Below are 20,411 nucleotides of genomic sequence, written 5' to 3'. Positions count from 1 at the left end.
CTAAAAGAAGCAGATATGACATTTTATTTTAATAAAATCCTTAAAAGGGGACACTTGTTGTCTCTACCAAGCTGACGTGACGTCGAAGAAAAGGACTGCCGTGAGGGAGCACGATTAATTCGAACTTTTTCGATAAAATACGTTAGAAAACCAGTATGCACACATTTGTATATGTGTCTGTTCTGCAGTTGTGTTCGGAGCACGTTTTTCGGTTGTTTAAAATAAATAAATAAATATCGTGGGACACTTGACGCCAATTGACCTAGTCCCAAACTAAGCAAAGCTTGTACTATGGATACTAGGCAACGGACGAACATGCTTTTATAGATAAATACATACTTTAATACATATTAATCATCCAAGATCCGGGAACAAACATTCGTATATATTAATCATACAAATATCTGCCCCGGCCGGGGATCGAACCCGGAACCTCAAGCTTCGTTCTCTAACCACTTGGCCATTCGGTCGTTTCGGTTGTTATATAAAAACTGGTGAAGTGCGAGTTGGATTCGCGCGTCGAGGATTCCGTACAAATTTGTAGAATTTAGAATTTGTGTACCTATTCCATATAAGTTCGTTTTAAAAATTGCGCCCACCTGCGGGCTGAGTCCTACTTGCACCGCACTTAGCTGGTTTTACTAGCTAACCGTTTGATGTGCTGATGTAGCTATACAAAATTCAAGAAAACCGTATGTAAATTTTGCATCAATCTCTGCCACTTATACACTAGTCATGCTTGACTGATGAACACCACTTAGATATATCCTTTGAAATTAAGCCACTGACAGCTAGGAAGAGTCATTGAATTGGCTCTCTCAATGCCACTGTAATATAGTACTTAATCTCATTGTGATCGCGACCGCCAGTTAGGCGACTCTTGCGCAGTGGGACGGAGCTAGGTACTCGGGATATTTGAAAAGTTTTTTTTCTACAATGAAAACGTTATTTACGATAGTTGCTGCGGTGTCGCTAGTCCATGGTAAGTGTTTTTGGTACAGTCGATCGACTTATGTGTGTTACTGTTATTTTGACAAATCAAATATAAAAAAAAAAACAATAAAGTTGATTGTCACGTTGACTTGTAGATGTAAATATCGCGAGACAATTGACACCAACTGACCAGACTTGTATGATATGATAACAATCTTTTCTCAAACATGCTCGGAAATTTTCACTTATGTCATACATAATAGAACACGAGAAGTGTCGCATTTTAGCTCTTAAAATTAAAGAATGAAAACTTCCCTACCTGTTAAGAAATAACGGATTTCAGAACAATTCATTAAGTATTTCCCGCTTCGCTAACTTTTTAAAACTAAGGATAGTTGATGACCATAGAATAATTCCATACAGCCGAGCCTACGCGCTTTTATTTTTATTTTTAGTTATTTTATTTTAGAATTAAGATTTTAGAAAGGCGGTAAATCGGTTGGGTCAGCGTGATAGAATCTATTTTTTGAAAACGTAGGTATACTTACCTAATTTATTAATTTTATGAATTAAATTCGGGTTTTGCTCCGCGTACCTTTATTTAAAGTTAAGTAATTACGAATTGTTCTTTTTGAACAAGTTAAAGAATAAGCTTTTAATTAATTTGCAATATTTGTTTGTTCTGGTCAAATATCGCATGTTTAATTTCGTCCAGTCATAATAATCGGATTGGTACAAATTAGGTGTAATTTGAATGGCAATGCAGGTATAGTCAGAATTGCTTGAGTAAAGCACTATAGGTACTACATACATTTCTGGACGGAAACATAAATTTGCTACATTCTGGGCCTCGACAGTGATGTACTACTATTAATGCCCAACTGACATTGAACTTCAGGGTGACAATAGTACATTACTGCAGAGGCCATGAAGTAAGGGATTGATGGACGAGTTCGGGGTAGACGGCCGAGTCGTAGACGAGGCCGGATAAAACGAGTCCAGCAATCCCTGTTCTGGCCGAGGCTTGTATAGTGCTTTTCTCAAACAATGTGAGGAAATATTTCATACATCCATCCATCCATCCATCTTCGCATCGCTTCGCATCGCTTCTCTTCGCATCGCTTCGCGTCGCTTCGCGTCGCTTCGCGTCGCTTCGTATCGCTTCGCATCGCTTCGCATCGCTTCGCATCGCTTCAAATCGCTTCGCATCGCTTCGCATCGCTTCGCATCGCATCGCATCGCATCGCTTCGCTTCGCATCGCATCGCATCGCTTCGCATCGCTTCGCATCGCATCGCATCGCTTCGCATCGCTTCGCATCGCTTCGCATCGCTTCGCATCGCTTTGCATCGCTTCGCATCGCTTCGTCGCATTGCATCGCATCGCATCGCGTCCTGTCGCGTCGCTTCGCATCGCATCGCATCGCATCGCAGTATCGGAAATGCTTACAGAGTAGTTAGTGGTGGTTGGCTGTTCGTAATTTTTCCTTGGTCAGTTTAATGTTAGTAAGCAAAATTAAAAAGTTAGAGCAGCGGACAATAATGGATTTTCATACATACTTCATGGCCTAGGCCAAGAAGTTATGTAGGGAGGTGTAGGGAGGCATAAATGAGAAACTTCATGTCTCCATTTCGTGACATTAACGCATACATTTCCGAGCATGTTTGAGAAAAATAATTTCTTGGTCGACATTACAGAGTTTTAAAATCGAATCACTCGAAAATTTAAATATTTGAAGTAGTTAAAAAAAATATGTATATTAATACAATACCTACAATAACAGATATTCTTTATTATTATAAATTATATTCTTTAAAATTATAAATCAGTAGGTTCAATAATTTTATGCAGACACAACATGCAGGGTAGACAATAGGCAGTTATCGCTTAAAAGCTATATCTCCCAGACAACCATTTGGATGCAGAAACTAATACAAATACTTAATAAAAGCAAATCAATTCTGTCCACTAGTCGAAACTTTAAGTTGTAAGTTTTCTACTGTCGCTCCCCAGGAGCTATTGTAGGTCCATCAAGCATTATGAATCGAGTAAACACGTTTCATAGAATGAAATGAAAACAGCATTGTTGTGTGTTATAAGAGAATCATGATAACAATGCCGCACTTAACGAGTCTACATAACATGTACCTATTGCCGGTCTTACAATCGTCCAGATACCTATAAATATTGAAGTGATTTCTGATGAACTTTCGCTATTTTATTTTGTTTCTTACAGTCACACAATACTCTATACAGCACCTTCAAACTGTGGCGTAACTAGGTAACCAAAGGCCCTGGGGCAAAAAATAAAGTACGCCTCCAACTATTTAAAATCGTGTGTTCCATATTCGTCGTACTCCAGATTTGTCACTTATAGTTTGTAAGTCAGAATCCGAGGGGCCCCTGAGCTTGAGGGCCCCGGGGCACTGCCCCGTCTAGCCCTCCGGTAGCTACGCAACTGCCTTCAAATCATAGTTCAGAAACATTTTCGGGTGATCTCTCATAATGTGAGATTCTAAGCACATTTCCAAATCGATTTTCATTGATAATGATTACCTAGAACAAGAAGTTAGCAAATTACAATTGCAAATAATTTAATACACTTATCCAAAATTTTATTCGAGAAGCAATTTTGTATTAGTCGTTAGTCTAATACTATACCACTTCCGAGTGGCATTTTCGAGTGATGTAATCTCAAAAAATGTCCGTTTGTCTGGTATTTAAGCCTACTTAGTTATAGTTAGGAAATATCTGTGATAAAACGTCGATATTACGAGTATAATTCGATTAGTGCGATCGCTGGCCACTGGAGCGTAATTTTGTGACGCACAAAACCGTATCAAACGGTTCAATAGATAGTGTAACAACAAAAAATCAAGGGCAAACATACCTTCATTTCCTATATTTGTGGCTGACTGGTGGAAAATCCTTTGTCTAAAAACCAGGGGCCCGCTATTTTAACATGACTCGAAAATACGAATCGAAAGTGTTAAAAATCTGTGCACTGATTGACACCAAGTATATAATTAATTAATATTATATAATTATATTAAGTTTAATTTAAACTGTATTTTTTTTACTTATTTACATAATATTATTTTAGAGTCAGCAAAATTTGTCACTACTTTCGAAGGGTGACTTAGTGATATAGATTGCAAAAATCAGTACACAGAGAAGTAATACGGAAAACGTATGAGTGTTCGTCACCGTCTCAATAGTTCCTATCTTTATGTCACTAGCGTGTCGGTCGAGCACTCAGACGTTTACGTTAAATGTCGATACCTTGGGGCTCAAAGGGCGTAAAGCACAAAAAAAAACTTTTCAGGAGAAGCAAAAAACTGGAAAAAATAAATAAATAAACTATAGTTTTGTTGTTTCTAATGTTACATAAAAGTTTTCTATTGACGAAGAGCTTAGAATTTCATGTAGTTTTTGTTAATATACTCCAATTGGACGCAAACTGTATGGTTACAGAGATACGTGCGCTATTTGCCGTGGTGAAAACACAAGGATTGAATTAGATGTACTTTAAGACTTAGTAAACTTTTGGTTCAAATGTGTAAATCATATTATCACAAATTTTGCTCTCAATGGGTCGTATAGGAAAGTTCAACTTCTTCTTATAGCAATAAATTAGGCCGTTTCAAAGAGTAAAAAAATCGTATTATCCCATACTTTTGATTATATTAGGCCGCGGTCTTAAGAAATCAAAATAAACGGTATAATAGTTGGTGGTCGTAAAGGGCACTTGAATAAATTACAGCTTTTACGCCGTATGTCTTAATTTTTTTTCGAGGCAATAAAGGGAGTGTAGAAATATGGGTCGCTTCAATACCGGTGTTTTTTAACATACTTTATATTTACTGCCTTGATGATTATACAAAGTATTTTTTTTGTTCTTTATATCCCAAATTTTGAAAGTGTTTAGGGACTAAAACAACACAGGCCGTAAAGGACATTTTTGAACGAATTTCCTTTCGTGGATTATACAGATCGATAGAGAAATAAAACTTTATAAGATGCCATAGAGAGTGCCTTTACGCCCAAATGTCCGTTACGCCCTTTGAGCCCCAATATAGCGAAGGTAAAGTAGAATGAAACTTTTGTTAATAACTTTATCTTGGCACAGGCCTCTTCTCAAAATGAAATTTCTTCGCTGTTGTGTGCAGATTTCCTCATTATTCTAATTATTTTTGATTTATTGTAAATTGAACTACAACCTTTTGCGTTGCTACTCCCTGTCCAAACGTGCTAGATAGCTAAGTATGTGAAACTTGAGAAACTTGTTCAGGCGGAATGGTTAGAAATTCAGTTATTTTTATTTTTCTTTTGTTTCAGGCATTGAATACGATGGATTGAGAGGTAAGCTATAAAAAAGATATACCTACTTACAAATCAAAAATACTATAGGCGTACAGTTGACAATTCTATACTGACGGCTATCAATGCCGCAAACGCACATGTGCGTTCAAATAACTGCTAATAAAAAATACCACCTGAAAGTGGTTAAAACCTTGTGTATACTTATTAGGTACTTTAAACTACTTTACAAAGATTGAACAGTTGTCATGTTTCTTCGTTTTACGAATTCAACACTTCTTAATTTCAATTAGTTTTTTCACAGATGTGATTAAAAGATTTTCTTTTGAGTAGGTAATCAAAACATTTCTTACGTCCAGTAAAATTTGGCTGGTCCGACGCCCTGGCGGACGTGGAACACTTCTACAAGATCCCTCGCACCATCAGCGACGTGGAAGCCGAGGGGTGGCGGCGGACTGAGAGGCCACCTGGCGCGCTGCCCGAGCTGAGGATGTACTGCCCCCCGGGGAGAGGCGTCTGTCCGCTCTACGACGCTGGCGGGTTCGTGGCAGGATTGCAACTGGCTGTAAGTCCCTCGTACCATCAGCGTGGAGGAGAAGGCTTGAGATTTCTACAAGCAGCCCTGACTGACCGATTTTTAGAATCAGATCACTCAAAAAAAAAACATTTGAAAGTGGTGAAAAACTGTGTTAATTGGAATTAGAAGTAAAACATAGCAGGTGCATACATAACCAAGTTAAAAGGAAAACTATTACAGCTTGTGTACCTATGCTTTGCAAATTAGCAAGTAACACTCGACAAGACCAAAACTTAATATAAAATGTTTACCGCATGTTTTGTCGGACAAGACGGGCCACTTTCGTAATTGGTTAGTTTTTTCATCTAAAATAGAGCCTGACCTTCGAAAAAACTTCTATAAGTAAATCAAATCGCATAGCATACTTTATATCTAAGTGCCTGATTGACCTCCACTTTATCGCTATTTAGGCACTATCTTAAATTTGCCAAAACCTAAACCCGCTTTACTCCCTGTCTGGAAGCACGCCAGCCTCCGGAACCAGACATATTAAAAGAGTTCACATAAATCTTGATTTCAATAGTCGTTATAATTCAAGACTGCAAAAATAGAACAGCCACTAGGCATTTTTCTCAGTAGCGTAAAAATAAAACTGTAGACTGATTTTTCAAATCATTATCACCCCGAAAGTGATTAAAATGTACGTATTTTTTAGACTCATGCTGACAGTGATTTTATTGACCTTGAAAAGAGTTGATGTTCTTCAAACGGTTGAACGCAATCCCGGACCGAGGTCCCTGATGATTTTGTCATTTTAAGCAATGAGTAGAGAGTGGTGTTAAGTGTTACGGAGATCCGTCTAGAATCGGTTAGGCTGATGGTGATACTTTATTTGTCAGTTAAAATAATACAATGTCGTCGAAGCACCTACTATCGACTCGCAGAAAGTTCTAGAGCCAGCTGCCGCGTTCCGCAAATCACCGATGACGATGATAGACCCGTCTTTAATTCGGAGAATTAAATAATGCGCTCGCGCCGCCGGCCCCTGCGCAGATTCCTGCGCTGCCACAACAATACATTTAACTAATAAATAAAGTTGTTTATACTTTGGAATCCAAGCGCGTTTGTAATGCAAAATCGAGGAGATCGATTTTTAGAATGATCATTACCTACTCGAAAATGCCATAAAGTAGTGGCGCAGCGTGGGTATAAGCCGCCTGGGGCAGAAAAAAATGCCGCCCTCTTGCTTAGGTTTTAAAAAACTAAGATTTAATTATTGTGGAAAGGGAAATCCCCGATTTCATCACCGTATAGAATAAAGGTATAAGTAATAGAAAATTTCGGGCACATTGTAATCAGTCCGAATCGTATCGTAATCGTATAGTAATCGGTGCGACAAAATAGTGAAATCTAGATATTATTTATTATGGAATTTTGCCGCCCCACCCCTCCCCAAATTGCCACCCGGAGCGTTCGTGCGTTTTTGAGATATTGAAATTTTAAATGTCAATTTGGACAGTTTTAACTGTTCTAAGTTGACCAGGTTTTTAGGGTTCCGGAGCCAAAATGGCAAAAACGGAACCCTTATAGTTTCGCCATGTCTGTCTGTCTGTCCGTCCGTCCGCGGCTTTGCTCAGGGACTATCAATGCTAGAAAGCTGTAATTTTGCACGGATATATATGTAAACTATGCCGACAAAATGGTAGAATAAAAACCTAAAAAAAGTGTAAAGTGGGGGGGTGATTTTTTTTTCTCATCCAACCCTATAGTGTGGGGTATCGTTGGATAGGCCTTTTTAAAACCATTATTAGGGGTTTGCTGAGATGATTTTTCGATTTAGCGATTTGTTTGCGAAATATTCAACTTTAAAGTGCAAATTTTCATTAAAATCGAGCGTCCCCCCCCCCTCTAAAATCTAAACCAGTGGGTGGAAAATTTTTAAAAAATTCAGCATGGTAGTAAGTAAGTATATCAAACTTTCAAGGAAAACTATAAGGGTTATGTTTTCTTGAGAATTATTAGTAGTTAAAGTAAATAGCAGCCTAAGGTGTAAAATATACCTAAACTATGGAAGATTCCGTATAAAATACGACATTCTTAGAAAAATATTACTTTATTTTTTCGTAATGGGTACGGAACCCTATTTTGGGCGTGTCCGACACGCTCTTGGCCGGTTTTTTTAAATGTTATTCTGTTCCAGTTGCCAGTAGACGAGTACGAGTCGCTTGCGGTGAAGCCAGAGAAGAAGTTCGTGAAGTGGCGGGCGCCGGCCGCGGAGGGCGAGCCCTCCCGCGACTACTGGACCGTCACGCAGTTCTTCGTTTCGGAAGGTAAAATAAAGCTATCGAGGGTTCTCATCCCCTGCAAAATGGGGCGGGGATACTGTACGAATGATTGCTCCTGTCAGCAGGGCTACTATGAAACTCGAAACTCGAAGTTTGTGTCGTGCGGTCCCTCTGACACTTACACTATTTAATACGAGAGCGAGAGGACCGCACGACACGAACTTCGAGTTTCGAGTTTCGTAGTAGCCCTGCTGGCCCCATATATGACCGGATTGAAACAATGGGACCGTGGACGACACATAAAGAGGGGAAAGACGTGTCCAGTCCAGGAGGTTAGTTCTTGCCTCGGATTCTAGAGCTGGCGCTTATCTCGCTAAAAGGCTCGGGATAGCGGTACAAAGGTTATGCGGCCAGCGTTTTGGCGTCGATACCTGTGATGTCTCGTCGTACGTGTTAGCTTTGTAAGGGATTTGAGTTTTGTGTATAAGTAAATAAATAAATTTGGAACTTCAAGTGACTGGATATCAGGCCATGTGACACTGGAGTCTAGTCCCGGACTTCTTCAAATTGAAAGTAAATACTTACGTACTTTTATAAGTTCTTTTTTAATCACGTGATGCTCGAAAGAACTCTTCTTCTTCTTCTTCTTCTTCATCTTCTTGCCCCATTTCAACCGCCGCCAGGACGCTCTGTCCTGGGTTGTCGTTGGTGAGATATTCAGGGCAGGGGATATTTAAAGCGGGAGACCTTGGGTAGTGCTGTGGAGTCAATAAGTGACATACATCCTATTTCCTCAGAGCCCCCAAAGTCACATTCCATGAATTCTGTTTTGGTACGACTAACTCGCAGGCCGTGCCGTTCAAGCTCCCTCAGCCATGAGTTGAAAGTATTTTGTAGCTCCGATGCCTTTTTTGCAACAAGCACGATGTCATCCGCATACAACATGCACCATGGGATTTCCACTTGTATGTTCTTCGTGATATGGTCCATAGTAAGGTTAAAAAGTAGTGGACTTATTGTTGAACCTTGGTGTACTCCTACACGGACATAGAACGGGTCGCTAATCCCTGCTGGGCTCTTTATCTGCGTGCTGACGTCATCGTACATATCTTGAATTAGAGTGATGTATGCCTCTGGGATCTCTTGTGCGCGTAACGCTTGCCAAACCAGCTCTCTCGGGACTCTGTCAAACGCCTTTTCTAGGTCGATAAAAACAAGGTAGAGGTTTTCTGTGTGTGTTGGTGTGCTCGAAAGGACGAGGATATGGAAAATACTCGACATTTCACGCAGGGGGATAGACCTATTTATGAATATTTTTAACCCCCGGCGCAAAAAGAGGGGTGTTATAAGTTTGACCGCTGTGTGTCTGTGTGTCTGTCTGTGGCACCGTAGCTCTTAAACGGGTGAACCGATTTGGATGCGTTTTTTTATTGAAAGCAGGGTTTCTAGCGATGGTTCTTAGACATGTTTTATCAAAATCGGTTCAGCCGTTTTTGAGATATTGAACTTTGAAGTGACAAAGTCGGGGGTTTTCCAACTTTTTGTTGGTTAAATTGGTTATTAATTTTTTGTCTGTAGAATCCCTGAAGGCTGGCGCAGGCCCGCAAGTAGAGAACGGCGCCACATTGCAAGATGGCGGCGTGTGGGTGACCGGGCTCGACGGACGACTCATGCGCATCCCTAGCACCGAGGCTGAGATCAACAGCACCATGTTTAAGAAGCAGAACTGCATACCTAACATGGGTACGTGGAAGTATGATAGGACCATAGTAAAAGAGGAGAAGTAGGTTCACTACAAACAAAAGTACATCGTGCGGCTTAAATGTGTGCGCGCCGGTTGGCGCCGGTACGCACGCACCTGCTGCACGCACACACTGATAATTTAAGGAGGATTAAGTTTTCTTTCTGTAGTTAAGACTGATGAAGGCTGCGCTGCCGTCGGTGGCGTACGTTTTGATTTGAGCTCGCTCGTCTTGCGCTCGCTTCGCGAGATGATCACCTTTTACGTTCGCGTACTCGTACTTACGTATTTTATTGTATTAGGTATAGTTGTAAATTAGTAGTATATAAGTGTAGATAGTGTAATAGTTTCGTGAACACATGAAAAAACAATAGATACCTACCTACCTACCTGTAAACAATATAGTTATAGTATTATGTGCAGGTAAACATGAGTAGTATGTATACAGTTGCCATCACCACTCCGGCGAATTTATAAATAATATTTTTAAATTTAGTATAATAATAATAATATAACGGCATAGAATCTTTTTTGTCTAGACACAGACATAAGACAATTTTAAGTTAACTTTCGTACTAAAATTATTTGCCGGTAGGTAATAATTAATCTAAAATAGACATCGACAACCCTAAGTGTCCGCGCCGGAGTAGGCAGTTAAGTCTCCTAAAGGGTCGGAGTGTGCATACTTCTCCTCTTTTACTATGAGAGGGCGCTACAGTAATGGTCCAAAGTGGGTCAGAGGACTGGCGCTTATGATAAACCTCTTCCTCATCATCATCCCAGCCTATATACGTCCCACTGCTGGGCACAGGCTTCCTCTCAGAATAAGAGGGCTTGGGGAGCGAATTGGTAACTTCACACACATCATTGAATTGCTTCGCAGGTTTGTGCACATTTCCTCGCAATGTTTGCCTTCACCGTAAATATCAAATGCAATTCGCACATTAATTTCGAAAACAAAGTTGCGATCCCGGGTTTGAACCCACGCACGTTTATGACGAGGCTATGAGTCAAACCACTAGGCCAGCACGGCTTTATAAATCTCCTAAAATTAGATAATTTTTAACCCCCGACGCAAAAAGAGGGGTGTTATAAGTTTGACCGCTGTGTGTCAGTGTGTCTGTCTGTGGCACCGTAGCTCTTAAACGGGTAGACCGATTTGGATGCAGTTTCTTTTTATTTGAAATCAGGTTTTCTAGCGATGGTTCTTAGACATGTTTCATCAAATTCGGTTCAGCCGTTTTTGAGATATTGAACCTTGAAGTGACAGTCGGGGTTTCCAACTTTTTTTTGGTTAGGTTATAGAAACATCTGACTGTGCTGCAACTGTACCTGAGATGCCTGGGTGCCACTTTATTCGTAACCATCACATGAAACTACCGTGAGACTCACTCATATTAAATATAATGACCCGGATAACTCACGTCGAGCTAAACTCGATTTAAGACGTGAGTTATCCGGGTCATTATATTTAATATAACCATCACATTTTTAACGTAAAATGTTAAATAAAGTAAAAGGACATGGCTACATTTTTATTGGTGGGTGGCAATGGAATGTGGCCGAAACTCGAGGTAGTTTTTACTCGTTGTTAGCGTGAGACGTGACTTCTCAGTGAGAAGTCACGGGTGTGGTAGTTATAAGCATTACCCACTTGAGTAAAGTGGGCAGAAGCGGTAGGAGACCCCGTTATCATCCCCACTTGATCGATACGAGCTCAGAGCTTTAACGATAAGTAAACAGACAAAAGCAATTACTCAGAGACAGTCGCGGCTGACTAGCACAGTGGAACTATACTCGAGTTCAGAATTGGCGAACTAGATTAACAGCTGAAAGTGTTACCAGACGTAGCAAAAAAAACCGGCCAAGAGCGTGTCGGACACGCCCAAATAGGGTTCCGTAGCCATTACAAAAAAAATAAGTAATATTTTTCTAAGGATTTCGTATTTTATACGGAATCTTCCATAATTTAGGTATATTTTATACCTTAGACTGCTATTTACTCATAAACTACTAATAATTCTTAAGCAAACTTAGCCGTTATAGTTTTCCTTAAAAGTTTGATATACTTACTACCATCTTGATTTTTTTTTTTATTTTCCGCCCTCCGGTTTAGATGTTAGAGGGGGGGGCTCGATTTTAATGAAAATTTGTCTTAGCAAACCCCTAATGGTTTTAAAAGACCTATCCAACGATACCCCACACTATAGGGTTGGATGAGAACAAAAAATCACCCCCACTTTACGTCTATGGGAGGTACCCTAACTAAAATTTTATTTTTATTTTTATTGTACCATTTTGTCGGCATAGTTTACATATATATCCGTGCAAAATTACAGCTTTCTGGCATTGATATATAGTCCCTGAGCAAAGCCGCGGACGGACAGACAGACAGACAGACATGGCGAAACTATAGGGTTCCGTTTTTGCCATTTTGGCTCCGGAACCCTAAAAACTAATATCTTTTCAAAAATTGCCGATACCGCTGGCTGCGCTCTTGGCAGCTCCCCCCGCCCTCCCCCCTCCCTCTGCGCAGCATGTGCCTGTCGTGCGTGCGCAGGTCCTCCTGCAGCAGCGCGCGCAGCATTATTACGAGCAATGACTCATTTACCGACCACAGGTTTCATGACAAGAACAAAAGGTCGACGGTTTTATTTGGGGGGTTGCAACCAAGGTAGCCTGCATGTTACGACACAGTTTACGAGCAAGTGTGATGAAAATTAAACTACATTTGTAGTTTTAATAAGGGGATTCCCCCTATGTATGTAAATAACAAGCTGCAACAACTGCTTAAGCAACAGCTTAAAGCAAAGCAAGCAAGCAACAGCACAGTAAACAACAGCTATTTGCAATAATGGTTATTGTATATATTTTCCAATCGACCAAAAACAACATCAACATTACAAACTATCATCATCGATTAAGCATTTACTAAATTGACTAAATTCCGAATGATAAGCGATAAAATACACTTTGATTTCATAAACACAATTTATAGTAAAAAATAAAAATAAGTAACTGAATCAAAACCAAGCATGCTGGCCCGGAGAGGACTGCAATAAACTTCTATTATTCTATCGTTCTCGTGCTAATATGCGAAAGTTAATGACTTTTCATTAAGTCATTATTGTTCGAATGGTGATTTTGCGCTTATAATCAGTTCCGATATACTATCCAATAAACATATCCCATTGTTTGCTTCTGAGATAAAATCGGAAATAGAAGTCAAGGGTTCGATCAATTTTGTTTAAAAAATAATCCCCACTTTTTATTTTACAAGTCAAGGGGTTCGATTTTTTAAATCACATCACTCGAAATACTATTCGAAATCGGTGAGGGTTAACATAATATAAGTACCTACTTAGGTAAGTACTAGTAGAGTAGTAGAAAATTATAGCTCTAGTTAATCTATTAGTTAGTCGGAAATTCGTGGTCTTTGAAATGATATATTTACTCATGGGACGAGATGGGTTCGTTCAGAGCGTCTACTCCGAAGTTCTAAAATCGAAGTTCGTATTGTACCGTCCCTCTCGCTCTCGTATTAAATAGTATAAGTGTCAGAGGGACCCATTGCAACGACACGAACTTCGATTTTCGAATTTCGTAGTAGTCCTGCTGTTCTAAAACCGGGCAAGGCACTTAAAGATCTCTGCCATAACACCATATTACACAACATTACACAACATTATTAAAGATCTCTATCATACCATGCATGGCTGTAATATAGGGTTGCCATACGTCCCGGTACGCCGGGACATGTCCCGGTCTGAAGCATGGTGTCCCGGCGTCCCGGCCGATAAGCAAATTGTCCCGGTTTAAAAATCAAAGTTATTTAGTAGGGGGCTGGACTTGGTCAATAATAATATACCTACAATAAACACGACTAACTAGCTAAGCTATACATACATAGCCTATAACGTGCATTTTCCACTTTGTAGCGAAAAGCGCCTACGATCAGAGAACCCGACTGGCGGGTTGCTGGCATTGAAGGACTGTGTCAAAAGTGGTTTTGTGTTAGGCAAGGACTAAACTTTTAAAGTTACTTATTGTTGTAATAAAAGTTACTTTTTTTCTAACTTGACTACTTTTTCTTTAAATGTCCCGGTCTGCGTCCCCACACTTATTGCAACCCTACTGTAATAGCAACGTGTCAGCAGGGCTACTACGAGACTCGAAACTCGAAGTTCGTGTCATGCTGTCTCTTTCGCTCTCGAATTAAATAGTATAAGTGTCAGAGGAACCGCACGACACGAACTTCGAGTTACGAGTTTCGTAGTAGCCCTGCTGGTACGAATATATTCTTTGTATTAAAAAAGTACCTATGAGACTAAGCCCACTACCTCGGTAGCACATTTCCTAACCGACCGTCGCCGTCACGTCCCGCGTGTCATGTTAGAGAGAGCGCTTGACATTCCATCATAGGCGTATATAGGGGAGGGGGGGAGACGGTGGGGTCGTGCCCACCCCAGGATGTTGGGCTACCGATTCAAAATTCTATAATGCTGATATCTTCACACAAAAATCCAGGCCAGGCCCTCCCTGAAAAATAACCCTAGATACGCCAATGCATTCCGTTAATAACGCGTTCCTATTACGTTCATGGCGAGATACGGTGAAGTGAGTCAAAAAAAAAATCAAAATCATTTATTCAGTAAATAGGCCGCAATGGGCACTTTTACACGTCATTTTTTAAAACTACCAGCGCTTTCGGAAAGACCATCATTGCCAAGAAGAATGCGCCGCAAGAAACTTTATTCGAGTAGAGACCTTTATTCGATAAATTTAACTATATGCCGGCAAAATGATTCACGTACGTGTAGAGTGTAGATTATAATCATACCAGAGCCTAGGCATAGGTTGTCTGAACATGTTCTGCAATTTCTTTCCAGGCACCCACTACTACTACAACATGACCAGCGAGATGAAGTGCGAAGAGATGCTCCCCTGGTTCGCGCTGATCAGCCAGGGGGAGCTCGTGGGTACCGGCTTCCAGATGTTCGGACGTCTTGCGCGCCAGAAGCACCGTGACTGGTTCGAGCGCCCACCTTCACCTAAAAAGAGCGCAGAGGTACTAAAATAATGCCTATTGTGCGTAGATATACTTTCCTAGTGATATATACCTCTCTCTATGGTCTTGACATTGTTATTATTACTTATTTACTTAGTAATTAAAAATATATTTCACTAGTTCGCGCTGGGCACCGATTTTTGAAAAGAGGGTATTTCTACAAAACTCTGGGTCGGATTCAATGGAGAACATCTAGGCCTACAGCCAGGGCCGGCCTTAGCCATCTATAGGCGCCCCGGGCATTTGTCATGGTTTTAGATACGACAGGAAAAAAAATACAGTTCGTGTTTGTTACATATAGAACTCATACTCCTACAAGATATTAAGTCTACGAAATGTAATATGTTAAGCCTAGTTATCCTTTAGCTTTAGAATAGATCGATAAAATTAAGTGGTTAAGTTGTGCTGGCGCACGCAGCGTCCTGTAGTAACCGGGGCAGCCGCGCTGTAAAACACAGCTGGTTCAGTTTTTTTAAATCAGTTTTTTAGAAATACAGTGATTTTTACCACTCTACAATGACATTTTCAAGGATATGATTTAAAAACTTGGCTGCCAGGTATGTACGCCTACGTCTAACATAGTAAGATACAGAAATAACAATACGTCATATTTTATGCAGAAGGATTTCCCAGATTTATCTAGGTTTGGAATATATTACCTAGTACAAAGGGGATGCGCGGTAAAAAGAAAGATAGATATTTAAATGTATGAGTATTTTATGTAGCCAAGGGATGGATTTTTCAAATCACATCGCTCGGAAATACCATTAGAAAATATTAAAAATAAAAGATAATAAGATTTTTTATACTAAGTAATTTTAATTTAACTCTAATTGAATGACATAATTAAGTGCGACACAATATATAGTAAAATCACAAATAAAACTTTAAATAAAAACGAACTAAATTCCTAAGTACTTGAAAACTTAATACTTACTAGATAAAAAATATCGACCAGTAGACAAGATTAATTTAAAATAGTGTAATTTAGAAGTTTTTTCATTACTTTCGAATGAAATATCATATCATAAGTATATCGGGAATATCCATGTATAATGATTTCAAAAATTAGTTCACAGAATTTAAAATGAGTAAGCAGAGTACTAAAATATTACAGCTTCAATTTGTCTTGTCACTGTCGAAAATCTAATTTAATTTTAGTCTTGTTAGAGTTATAATTATTTACTAAGTATTTAGAGGTAATAAGTAGGTAGTCGTATTTCAAATTCCTAAATTTTTTAACACAAATCGGTAAACTGGAAGCCCACATCGAATCGAAAGCATTTCAATTTTACTTAAAAAAAACTTATCTGAAACAATTCATAATTAGAATTACCCATTTTGTACAACCGTGGCAAAATTTGCAATGCCGAAGTAAACAAAATAGAGTAAACCTTTACAAATGGAAAATTAAAATAAAAGTATGAGCTCAAAGTACCTACTTACTTTGATTTTACAGGTGCGTAAAACGGGCAGATTTTAATGGGGCATTTGAAAATGCCGTCGAACCCGGGCACAATTTGTGGCACAATCCTCTTTGATCAATTTATACGGGACTAGATAGAGTAAGCTAGGTTAAATTGAAGCGTACGCTATGTATATTTAACTTTCGGCTGACGGAAAAATGAATATTGATGTCAAAGTAGGATGCAAGAGCACTTTTGAGTTATTAATAGCGTCGTGATCGTGTCGCTTAACATATTTTGCATGTGATGTACTAAGTAAATTATAGCTGTAGTATATCTTATGTAAGTTACTTATTCGTAGTCACTCAGAGATAATAAGCCTTTACTCGAAAATACAATGGTATTTAGTAGTGATAAAAATCTGTGTATTCTTCAAAACTATAGTTAGTTATAGGATTGAGTTCTCAGGATTGAGAGAACTCAGATTTAATTTTTGAGTAAGTAGTTAGTAGTTGCAGGTGGTAGGATCTTGTGCAAGGTCCGCCCGGGTTGCTACCACCATCTTGCTCGCTAATCCTGCCGTGAAGCAGCAGTGCTTGCACTGTTGTTTCAACGTGGAGAGTAAGACAGCCGGCGAAATTACTGGGACTTGAGGTATCCCATCTTAGGCCTCTAGGTTGGCAACGCACCTGCAATCCCCCTGGTGCTGCAGGTGTCTATGGGCGGAGGTGATCTCTTACCATCAGGAGACCCAATTGCTCGTTTGCCATCCAGTCGAATAAAAAAAATAGTTGACAAGATTCATTACAGCTGTAAGTTTCTACTTCTTTAACCTTAATTCAAAAGCAGTACCTACAATTTTTCACCACATTCGAATGATATTTTGGAGGGATTAGATTTCAAAAATCGACTCCTAAGTACACGTACAGTCACCAGCAGGGCTACTACGAAACTCGAAACTCGTAGTTCGTGTCGTGCGGTCCCTCTGACACTTATACTATTTAATACGAGAGCGAGTGGGACGGTACGATACATACTTCGAGTTTCGAGTTTCGTAGTAGCCCAGCAGCACCAATATCTGACACAACAAAGTGTGCATAAAAATATCTGAAACGACTCTATTTCCAGGGCCGATAGGACGTGTCAGATATTTTTGCGCGTTCCGCTGTGGTACGAGTAGATATTAATACAGGTACGAGTCATCCCAGCCTATATACGTCCCACTGCTGGGCACAGGCCTCCTCTCAGAGCAAGAGGGCTTGGGCCATAGTTCCCACCATTAAATTGCTTCGCAGGTTTGTGCAGGTTTCCTCGAGATGTTTTCCTTCACCGCAAAGCTCGTGGTAAATTTCAAATGTAATTCCGCACATGAATTTGGACCCACGACCCTCTGCTTGAGAGGCGATAGGTGAAACCACTAGGCCACCACGGCTTACCACAGGTACGAGTCACGAGTGTAATTTACTAACCATGTTGTCCCAGATCACCATCCCGTTCGCGCCGCAATGCTTGCTGGAGTGGGCCTCCTCCTACGGGGTGGTGTCACTGCACATTTACTACGTTGACAAGCCCTGGACTATCAAATGCAAGTAGGTATCCTATTGGTTTGCGCTGGAGTGCGATTTAAAAAATCGAAAATGCAACTGGACAATTAATTTTACGGATGTGATTTTTGAATCAACGGCGACGTTATCTTATTTAAAAAGATGTAAGGGGCGTCTATAAATTTTGTAAGAACTTTTTCGATTTTACAAACCCCCATGATGGACCCCAGGCTAGTGGGAGCCACTCGGGCCTTTCCGGCTCCGTTCGACCCGAGGCCGTATTGTCTAGCGCACTGACGTTCACAACCGCATTCGACATCTCTTTCTACCTTGATCTTATATCGTGTGACATAAAGAAGTAGTGAAAACAAGAGGTCCAGCAGACTGACGCTGTGTACGTAACCATGCGTAATCTACTATTATTTTTATCGTCTATCCAGGAGTGGTGATTCTGCAAAGCCGGCTCCAGCACTGGACCGTCTGGTCCTCAACGGGTACCGGTACGCCAACCAAGTCGCCGACGAGGTGAAAAAACTGTTCAGCGGCTAAACGACACGCCGATTGGGAATGGGCTTGATGTTTTATTCAAGTAAATAAGAAAAAAAAAGAAAATAGGAAGAAGAAAATAGGGTCGGGTGGAAAAATGGAAATACAAATAAGTTTTTAGTTAACACGATGCTCAAAACTATGTATATACAGTGTGGAAAAATAAGTCGGGCCCTGGAGGCCTTATACTAATTGATAGGATTATTATTCAGTATAAAATTTCTCTAACAAACATTTGGTCTTACTCTCGTCTATCCTACAAGATCCATGAAGAATACCTATTTAGTACACAAGTTCTTTAATGACCATTACCTAGTACTTACTGTTCATTTCGAACAATTTATCAGTTACTTAAATAATTTAAGTGTAACAAATTGATAATATAAAAAAGTTAATGTTAGATTTTCCGATCATTTTTATTTTTAAGATCAAATGCTTGTTAGAGAATTTTTATTCTGAATAATAATCCTATCGATTAGTATAATAAAATAGCGTGTGTTTGTTTTTTTAATTTTAGTTGCTTTGAGTCCCGGGCGAGGCAAGCAAGTTTTAGAAAATCTTTGAATGCAGTTTTGTTTCTTTTTAAAAATAAAGGTATGTCACCTTTAAGTTAAATGAGCCAACTTAAGGATTTAAGGTAGTTTCCCTTTAGGGTCCGACTTATTTTTCCACACTGTATAAAGTTCAAAGGTAACGTAGTTAGGTATATTAAAAATGATTTTGCCCTCATTTTACGCGCATTACCATGATGAATAGGATATAATTTCGCCCACGATATTGCGGCCACGACTGTGCTCAGACACAGAAGTAATAGGATTGGGGATCTATTTTTGGGGAACTGTACAACTAAATGGTTTCTAGTGACACTAAAAATTAGCTCACTCCTAAATATTTCTATCAAAAATTGTGCTTTAAAGTGCCAAATTCTCAGTCTCCTGGCATGGGACGAAATGAAAGCTTAAAAGCTGCATCATGTCTTTATTAGGTCCTTCACTAACTACCCTTACGAGTAAAGTTTGAGGTAGTATCAAAAATACACGCTGTATATTATTTAAGACTAGACTATTCTACGGAATGGTAGGTAAACTTCATTTTGTAAATATTGACTTTAGAATATACAGAAATATTAACTGAAATGGAAAATTATCGTGTGTTCCCTTACTTACACAATCTATGTCAGCACCTGGGCGACCGAGCTTTGCTCAGCTAAAGTAAAACTCGATAATAATCGTTTTCCCAGAGATAAGACCAAGCTAGATCGATTTTTCATCCCCAAAAAAGCGTCAGTTGCGTCAGTGAAAAAATTAATGTTTTTTTGCGGTAAATTATAAAGTGATACTATGGCTTTCAAATATTGTAAATGGATTTTACATAAGGTACCGTTTTACCCACTTTCCGCTTTACGGGTACTTTTGTAACAAGTATACGGCAACATAATCGGTATGAATTAGATTGTAAAACCTAGTTATAAGTTGTAAATCAGTGTGCTCAGTAATAAATTTAAATAAAGTTTACAAGTTATGTCTATTTGTTTTATTCATCTTTTTAGAAACACTTGTTTAAAACGGTAAAAACAGACCCCAAGGATTTCCATGTCCGTCCGTCCGGCTTAACTAATGGACTCTTGAGTTAATTGTAGTAGTAACTTGTTTACGAAATATTAATTAAGCTTACCTAATACTACAGATTTTTGTTGGTGCCCCGTTTAGATTGTGTCCACCAACCGGTTCATCATCCCTGCCTACATACGTCCCACTGCTGGGCACAGGCCTCCTCTCAGAGTGCGGATTGGGAACTTCACACGCACGATTGAATCGCTTCGCAGGTTTGTGCAGGTTTCCTCACGACCAACCGGTTAATTGGTGGTTTTTATTTAATATATCTACAGTAATTTCGGTTAAAAGTTTAAGTTCACTATGTGATTTCGGTTGAATGCAGTTTTGACGCATTTATTTACGAAATAACTTAATAATCTTTTATTATAAGTAAAAAACAAAGCTAACCCTCAAATTTAAAACCACAATATACAAAAAAAAACACAGAATAAGCGTT

At 39.5% G+C, this 20,411-nt stretch overlaps 1 protein-coding gene across 1 annotated transcript; it reads left to right on the top strand.

Annotated features, from left to right (window-relative positions):
• Positions 1–841: 841 nt before the first annotated feature.
• On the top strand, positions 842–18,423 carry LOC141432814 (uncharacterized). The gene is made up of 8 exons (XM_074094599.1): positions 842–982; positions 5,271–5,294; positions 5,612–5,817; positions 7,970–8,099; positions 9,633–9,797; positions 14,685–14,863; positions 17,752–17,858; positions 18,254–18,423. Exons 1-8 carry the CDS (start codon positions 937–939, stop codon positions 18,360–18,362), a joined length of 966 nt encoding a protein of 321 aa, XP_073950700.1. The 5' UTR covers positions 842–936; the 3' UTR covers positions 18,363–18,423.
• The last annotated feature ends 1,988 nt before the right edge of the window (positions 18,424–20,411 follow it).

Source organism: Choristoneura fumiferana, chromosome 11, assembly GCF_025370935.1.
Source record: "Choristoneura fumiferana chromosome 11, NRCan_CFum_1, whole genome shotgun sequence".
Lineage (NCBI taxonomy): Eukaryota > Metazoa > Arthropoda > Insecta > Lepidoptera > Tortricidae > Choristoneura > Choristoneura fumiferana.
This window is presented reverse-complemented; position numbering and strand designations above follow the sequence as displayed.

What these genes read in the sequence shown, in the direction of transcription:
- LOC141432814 (XM_074094599.1), top strand. Translation starts at nt 937, where the DNA reads ATGAAAACGTTATTTACGATAGTTGCTGCGGTGTCGCTAGTCCATG. An exon ending in GCAGTTCTTCGTTTCGGAAG is followed by an intron (nt 8,100 to 9,632) that starts GTAAAATAAAGC and finishes TTTTGTCTGTAG; the next exon opens with AATCCCTGAAGGCTGGCGCA. An exon ending in CACCTAAAAAGAGCGCAGAG is followed by an intron (nt 14,864 to 17,751) that starts GTACTAAAATAA and finishes ATGTTGTCCCAG; the next exon opens with ATCACCATCCCGTTCGCGCC.